Genomic DNA, 7,600 nt, shown 5'->3' on the forward strand with positions numbered 1-7,600 from the left:
AGGTGAAACACACCAAGTGATGGGATCAGTCATACGGTTACAGGGTCAACAACAAATAGTTAGGAGAAGAAAAAGAACCCCCCCCTCATGCTGTAACAAACCCCAGCCCAAAACAGACCAATTGTATCAGATCTATGTAACCTATAAGACTACAAATCTATGAGCCTACAGCTCTCCATGTCCTACATAGGACATAGGTAGATTGATGAGAACTACAGCACTCTACATATACAGGGACCTGCCTCTGAGGCCTCTACAACCTATCACTCCTACTGAGGTCTACCTAGGCTTGTCAGTTTTTCCAGATGAATAGTAGACAGACCATCCATGCCCGAGGCACAGCCACAATCTATGGTGCATATGCAGTAACTCCGGTACACTTCGCTTCGCAGCCCTCAGCAAACATGAGTACATCAATTGCAGATACTGAGATGGGTAAGTACGCATACTCTCGCAACACTTGATGGCTGACTCGTGACGTTCGAAAGATTCAGGATGATGATGCATCCAAATTCGCGACGAACAATGACAGCTTTGGCCTAAATGTCACTGCGGAATGCGTCTGATTCATATACCGTGCGCCTGTCAATAGTGTTGTTGACGAGTACTATATAATCTACAAATCTCTAGACGTGCCCACTAAACAAATTCTCATCTACGTAAATACACCGCTCGTCGTCCATGCGGAATGAATCGTCCTACTCGTTGATGTTCTTTAGCTCTCCTCTTCCTCCCAAATTACCTCCGGGCCAGGGACGACCTCTGCGCCCTTCAGCGTGATCTTTTCCTGCCGCCGCCGATCTCGCCAACCAGCGTACAGAGCGAGGCCGAGAGCGAGGCAACACGCTCCGATGGTTAGCCTGATGCTGTCCACGTAGCATGCGCGGCCGTCAAAGCATTGTCGCTCCGACGGCAGACCTGCCCGGGCAAGGATCCCCGCGTGGGATGCCAATCCCGGGTGCGCCGTCGCATTCGACGTCGGCGCAGACGGCGACGCATGCGCGTCGAGGTTGCGCCCGAACGCAATGGAGAGCACGTTGCTGCCCAACATGGGCGCAAGGGCTACGAATCCCCAGTTCTCCGAGAAATGTGCTGGGCATCACATCAGTCGACAGTATGAGCAGCCAAGCCAGGGAGACGCACGCAGTCCGAACCATTCAATGACGATCGTGGGGAAGAGCCCGAACATGGCACCGTACGCGAGCCCCAGCAGCGCACTCGCCTTCCAGAGGTTCTGGACGGTGTCGATATAGAAGCACGTCACTTGCGAGACGACGAACACACATGCAATAAGCGTGATACAGAACGACCGCGGCAACCGCAGGAACGTCTTCGAGAAATCCGCGAGAATGCCTGCAGGTTCATTCGTGTTGGCTCCTGAATCGGTGGTTGCGCACCGTGCCACTTACCGATGCAGAATCGTCCGAGGCAGTTCATGACGCTGACAATCGACACTTGTGTCGCTTGCCATTGTGCAGCTGTCGCTTCATCGTAGTTGGGATTCCCTGCTGCGAAAAGAGCTTGGGATATTGAGCCAACATTGTTGATATCTGGCACACATTCTCGTCAAGCTGGACCTCATAGCGCGATCGAAAGCTCGCTACGCACACATTAATCCGGTCCCGCTCACTGCACCGAAAACCATGTATGAACGAGTGAGCAAATCTCGAGAATCTCACAAAACTTACGCAATGCAGTGATCGTGAAGAGCACCCAAAAGTCTGTACTTGTGAATAGGCCCTTCCCATGAACGTTCGGCCCGTCCAAGTGGGCCGACATTAACTCAGCATTCCGTAAGCTCCGGCGCGACACGGAGAATGTGCTGCGCGACCTAGTTCGGCCCCCGCGCGTCGGGCTCAGCGCCATCGACTCGCCCGCTGGCCGAACGAAGTAATCTGAGGATGCCGTCGCCTCGCGCGCCGGATGGCGGAACCCCACCTCCTCGTCAACAGGACCATCCGATAGCTCGCCATCATCCTCTACCGCAAGCAAGCTGGGCGAGAGTAAGTGCGTGTGGCTGTTGTTCTCCTGCTGAAAAAGCGGTGGGGGAGCGGCAGTGATGCTTGCCTGCGAATCAAACGCGTCGTCGAGCCCGTCGTCCGAGGTGGAGTGGTTCAGCTCAGAATAAGGTAGCGGAATCGGATGCACGAGAAAAAATCCAAGTACCATAGGCAGCGAGGTCCCAATCGCGAGCACAAGCAGGAAGTCAGAAGTATTTCCAGGAAAGGCGATATGGGCAATCGTGGAGAAGAGGAATGCTGAAAGGCCGAATCCAGAGATGACAATGCCGTTCATGGTGGCTCTCTGTAACGTATATGAGGCAGAGCTATTCGTCTGAATTTCTAGTGCGCTTACCGCTCTATCGGGCCAACTCTTTGCGGTGGAGTTCATCCCACTTACCAAACCCCCGTTGCCACCGATTCCAGTCAAGAAGCTTAAGAATGCGAGCATGCAGATACCGAAGAAGTTCAAACTGCTGACCCCATCCGGGAGTCCACTATCATAGTAGTACCGCAGGCCGGAGTACCCAATGATGAGTGCAAAGAATGCCATGAAAAGCAGTCCGCGTGGGCCTCGTGTATCAACAATCCGTCCCAAGAGAGGAGCAGAGCCATACACGCCAACTATAGCGTTCCGCGTAAGGTCAAATGACGAATAGGTTCTGCTGATGACTGACCATTTCCCGAGAGCCCTATGATATTCAGTTGTGTGTGAGATAGCCCAAGGCGTGATCCTAATTGTGGTCCATATGCTATAGTTCCAACACCAAATTAGTTCATGGCAAATCATAGAGAGGGTAGCCACTTGAAAATGATAGGAAAAATGCTCATACATATCTATGTCGTAAAACTATGGTCACACGTCCCGTTGAAGACTGTTAGTTCAGCTGGCTTTGGGCAACTTAAACAGCCGCATATAACCAAGATCAAGGAATGATCTATGAGACTAGTGTGCTTCTCGAAATAATATCGTAGTATGTCCAATTGTCCACACTATAAATGCAACATGACCATTTCTCCAATACAGAATGTTGAGAGCCTTTCGACAGAGCAGGTGCAGGCAAGTCCCAGGACCATCCCATCATGAACTATAAGTGGCAATGTGAGGCAGCGTCATCGAGCATGAAGCAAGCCCCTGCCAACAAAAGTAACATGTTTGAAGGCAAGGCTCCGATGAAAATGAGCTGAAACAATGTGTTTGCAGCGCACTGCCCAGGAGGAAGCCAACCAGCCCCGCCCCGCAGAACTCCATAGACACAGCGGATGTTGCACACAATGCTCAACGTCCGCTCATATAACCACCAATCACCGCTATCTGGATGTCTCTGCAAGATCTAGAACGCTTTTACAAGTGATCGAAGATGCTAATCTGCAGAGGCCACCAGCCCAACATCACTATTCCTCGCCAGCATTGGAGAGTAGGGCTCGGAGACTGGGCTTCTATCCCACCACGATCATACGATGACAACGTCACAAAGACAGCAATGGGAAGCATTCACCGCAGACAGGCTATCAAATTGAACTGGACTCACCTGAAAATACCTAGTGTTAACAATTTGAACGGCCGTACGCACTATCAATACATCAAGTCCCTCTTCTCGCCAGCTGCAGCACGCACATAGTTTGTTCCCGAGGCAAGCGCAACGAGCAGCGATGTCGCAAAGCTGACGACTCGAGTGACACTAAAGAGCCCAGGTGCAGACGCGCGCATCGCTGGAAGAATTAAAGATCAACTTTATGATATGCGGGTTGTTCCGACTTATGGGCGTGCGGGGGTTCAGCTGATATCAGCTCCGGCTTGGGCGAGATACAAAGTTAAAGTTGTCGTCGAGCTCTTGAGGGTGCGGGAGAATCAAAGTGCGCCAGAGCAGGCGGAAAGGGAGCATGCAGGGAGAAAGAGGCGTATCCGGAGGCGAGTGTGACTTGAGAGGGTAAGGGGGCGCTGCAGATAAGCACGGCAAGCCGACTAGCCCCGCATCACCTGACCGTGTTTGCACCCCGACCCCGACGCGGAGCAGCGGAGGAGACTCGGAGTCTGTAGCCGGGCTTAGAGCTGCTCCTAGCGGGCGGACTCATCGACGCTTTGGGACGTACGCTCAACGATGCAGCGTCCGCGATAGTTGTTCATCGTCCTGTTACCAATAACAGCGATGCGTATTTCATGGCAAAGTATGTTTCGTCGTTGAATCTTATAATCACGCGACTACATACCGTTATGCTTCATTTGTATCAGATCAAGCTTAAGCCGTCCGATGTACGCATGTCTATTTTGACTCCCGCAGAAGGTATTTCTGTGCGCTGAATATTCAAAATGCCAATGAATGACCCTCACATGAATAGGAATCTGCAATGCTGTACGAACTTTGTTGTGTCCCAAGGGCTTGGATAAGACTGTAAGCTGCACACTACGCCACGAAGAAAAAGACCTATCCTAAGCCAGTGCATATTACGTCCAAATCCGGACCACCAAAACATCACGAACGACGGCACTACCATCCTCATTGTATCCACCCTTATGGAAGTCTGGGAGGATTGGAAGACCAACTTAGTGCCTTGAGGCATGATGTCGACGCTCATTTGTGTTCAAATTGAGCTGGTTGGTATTTTGGGACCAGAGTGGCAGCGGCATTCCTAGCGTTAAAGTATAATTGTGTGATAAAAAGGCAGTGAACCCTGATGTCAGATGAAGACAAAGCGAAAAGCGAGGCAGGGTCAAAGGAAGTGGTTCAAACTAGCGCTTGAAAATGCGAAGCTTATCCGTTTGTCGCTGCCACTGGGTGTCTCCACTTATGCCGCTACTGTATTTGACTAGAAAAATGCTAGCCTTAGGGGAAACGTATGCTAGGCAGCCGAAAGAAGTGATCTATACTTGTCAAATGAGTAGCGCTACTGGCACCGAAGCAGCCCCATGGTCCTCCCGCTTACGTTTAATCGAAGCAGGATTGAAATCCTGGAATCGCCACTTCTCCAAACTGGCCAGGTGGAAGCGAACAGTAGTGGACTGGCAAAATATAATTCTTCCGTCCTCTATCGTGGGTATAGTCTACGATATATAACTAGGTGGCCGCAGGCGATGCCTACGTGACCATCTATTGCCCGAGTGACCCTGCCGAACCCACATCCGTGTCTACTACACGATGTTCCTTCCTCTACGTAGGGTCTTACTGACCCTAGTGTTCGCCCTCTCGACGACCAGTAGCGTTGCATTACAGAAACAGGCCTCCAAGACCTTGAGACACCGCAGCTATGCAAATCAACTGGATGCTCAAGTACCTCTCGCATTCAATCGAGGGCCTTCCGATGTTGATACAGTCAAAGATACCATGTTTGAAAACCCTCTAGCATCCGGTAAGCGACCCACGCACGCTTCATTTGCGCTTGGATTTATGGAAGAATATGCGGCAGAGTTCTACGTGAATGGCTCCAAGATCCCTCTCGTAGACTGGGATGTAGGTTCTAGCTGGGCAGGGTTGCTGCCGATCAGCGCCCATCCTAACGAGACTCGAAAGGCAAGGCAGGACTTCCTGAAAGTTGACCCCCCCACTCACATGGACGATGTGGCTCGTCTTTTCAGCTCTTCTTCTGGTACTTCCCTCCTGGACCCCAGGGAAGTACGGATGACCTCATATTATGGTACGTTTTGCGCACCACAGTGGATTATATCCTGACTGTAATGTGCCAGGCTTAATGGAGGGCCTGGTTGCTCCTCTACGGAAGGATTCCTGCAAGAGAACGGTGTACGTATCGTTTTTGCACAGTCCTGCATGCAGCCGCAAACTGCCAACTCCATCAGCCGATCAGTTGGATGCCTGGCCAGGCGCGTGCCACACCTAACGAATATAGCTGGACGAATCTCTCCGGGGTACTCTGGGTTGACCAGCCTATAGGGACTGGGTACTCTGTCGGCACTCCGAATATTACGGTGATGCTCTTCTTGCTCAGGGTCTGACTGACTCAACTCACCTTGCGTGAACCGCAATTGCAGAATGAGAACCAACTTGCGGAACAACTTGTTGGCTTCTTCCAGCAATTTCTTGAGGTCTTTTCCGAGCTCAAAGGAAAGAATCTCTATATTAGCGGAGAAAGCGTAAGTATCTAACTCAGCTTGAACTTGTCGCGTACAATAGTCTGACCATTGTGGATGCTGGCAGTATGCTGGGATGTATGTCCCGTGTGAGTTCTCTTGTCCGCTTACTATGCACATTCCGAATCGACATATGTGAGTGTCTTAGACACGGCACACCATATCTACGAGAACCCTGGAGCTTTAGATCTCAGCCTCAAAGGGTTCTGGATCTCCGATCGTGCGTTACCATTCTGTATCTGCCTGTTGAAGGATGATAATCATACGCACCAGCTTTGGTCACGCACAGGTATCTGCAAGACTCAGTTCCTGCCGTCAAATATATGCATCAGTATGAAAACGTCTTCTCACTCAAGTATGCATCTGGTCTCGAAACCCACATTGTGCTCACTCGTCTTTCAGCCAATCGTTCGTCGAGCTGCTAGACTCCGTTGACGACAGCTGCGGATATACCCGCTATCTGGAAACCTACATCACGTATCCCCCCAAACCGGCCCCCTTTCCGCTTCCGCAAGACACAGAAGAGTGCATTAACTTGTGGGAAAGCATCTACAATGCGACGATGATTATGAATTCAGGATTCAACGTTTATCAAATATTAAACACGGTATGCCCTTCACAAATGGTACCTCCCTTCTTTCAATAATTTATTCTGTAAAATAGTGGCCACGCTTATGGGACGTGCTCGGTGCCCCGTGCGTCTGTCGTTACCTTTCCAAGTACGGTGCAGGCTGACCCCCTTCCGGGTAGCACACAAGTGATGGAGACACAAGTTTCCCCGCTCTACTTTGATCGCGACGATGTCAAGAGGACTGTGCACGTTCCAGCCGACACCAACTGGACGGTGTGCTCGGATGCGCCTGTGTTCGTCAACGACACAGATACGAGTGTGCCGCCGTTCCTCAGCATCATGCCGGACTTGATCGAGAAGAGCGAGCGCGTTGTCGTCGTACATGGCCTGCTGGATTACGTGCTCATGCCGGAAGGGTGAGACGCTTTACTGTCGGTCGGATCCAAGACTCACGCGTTATATTCGTGTCAGAGTGCGCCTCGCCATCCAAAAGTAAGTGGCTTTGTCCTGGCTGGGGTGTATTGATATATACGTGTTCATCGTGGACGACAGCATGACATGTACGCTTCCCTCGTACTTTGACTGGGTAGCCTCATCAGCTGACTACGATATCTGAACAGGGAATGGCGTGCAGGGATTCCAGACGCCCATTGAAGACGATACGCTTGTGGTTCCCGGCGTGGGTGCAGTCGGAAGAATGCACTCCGAGCGCGGTCTGACATATTATGAGGTTGCATTCAGCGGGCATATGTGAGTTTCTGCGTTGGAATCGCTTCCTGACTGGTCTGATGCCGAGTGTACCAGGGTACCGCAAAACTCGCCCTGGGTAAGTCAATCGTTGAATCGCTAGTAGCATTGTTGACGGAAGCGTTCTCCCGTGTTTGGCTCACGTAGGCTGCAATGCATATCATGCAGTATCTCATGGGCTTCAGAGATACACCCTAA

The 7,600-nt window shown here is 51.2% G+C and overlaps 2 protein-coding genes across 2 annotated transcripts; one reads left to right on the forward strand and one right to left on the reverse strand.

The window, feature by feature from the left end:
• Window positions 1–715: 715 nt before the first annotated feature.
• On the reverse strand, window positions 716–2,553 carry FIBRA_08853 (uncharacterized protein; the record flags this gene model as incomplete). Its single annotated transcript, XM_012330468.1, has 6 exons — window positions 716–1,092; window positions 1,144–1,353; window positions 1,410–1,550; window positions 1,609–1,629; window positions 1,689–2,304; window positions 2,356–2,553. 6 exons carry the CDS (start codon window positions 2,551–2,553, stop codon window positions 716–718), a joined length of 1,563 nt encoding a protein of 520 aa, XP_012185858.1.
• A 2,584-nt stretch (window positions 2,554–5,137) lies between these two features.
• On the forward strand, window positions 5,138–7,600 carry FIBRA_08854 (uncharacterized protein; the record flags this gene model as incomplete). Its single annotated transcript, XM_012330469.1, has 15 exons — window positions 5,138–5,633; window positions 5,683–5,737; window positions 5,802–5,922; window positions 5,986–6,087; window positions 6,152–6,173; window positions 6,233–6,304; window positions 6,358–6,439; window positions 6,487–6,691; window positions 6,748–6,779; window positions 6,835–7,071; window positions 7,127–7,147; window positions 7,208–7,215; window positions 7,276–7,405; window positions 7,460–7,481; window positions 7,550–7,600. 15 exons carry the CDS (start codon window positions 5,138–5,140, stop codon window positions 7,598–7,600), a joined length of 1,656 nt encoding a protein of 551 aa, XP_012185859.1.

This window comes from Fibroporia radiculosa, assembly GCF_000313525.1.
Source record: "Fibroporia radiculosa TFFH 294 genomic supercontigs, scaffold3864, whole genome shotgun sequence".
Lineage (NCBI taxonomy): Eukaryota > Fungi > Basidiomycota > Agaricomycetes > Polyporales > Fibroporiaceae > Fibroporia > Fibroporia radiculosa.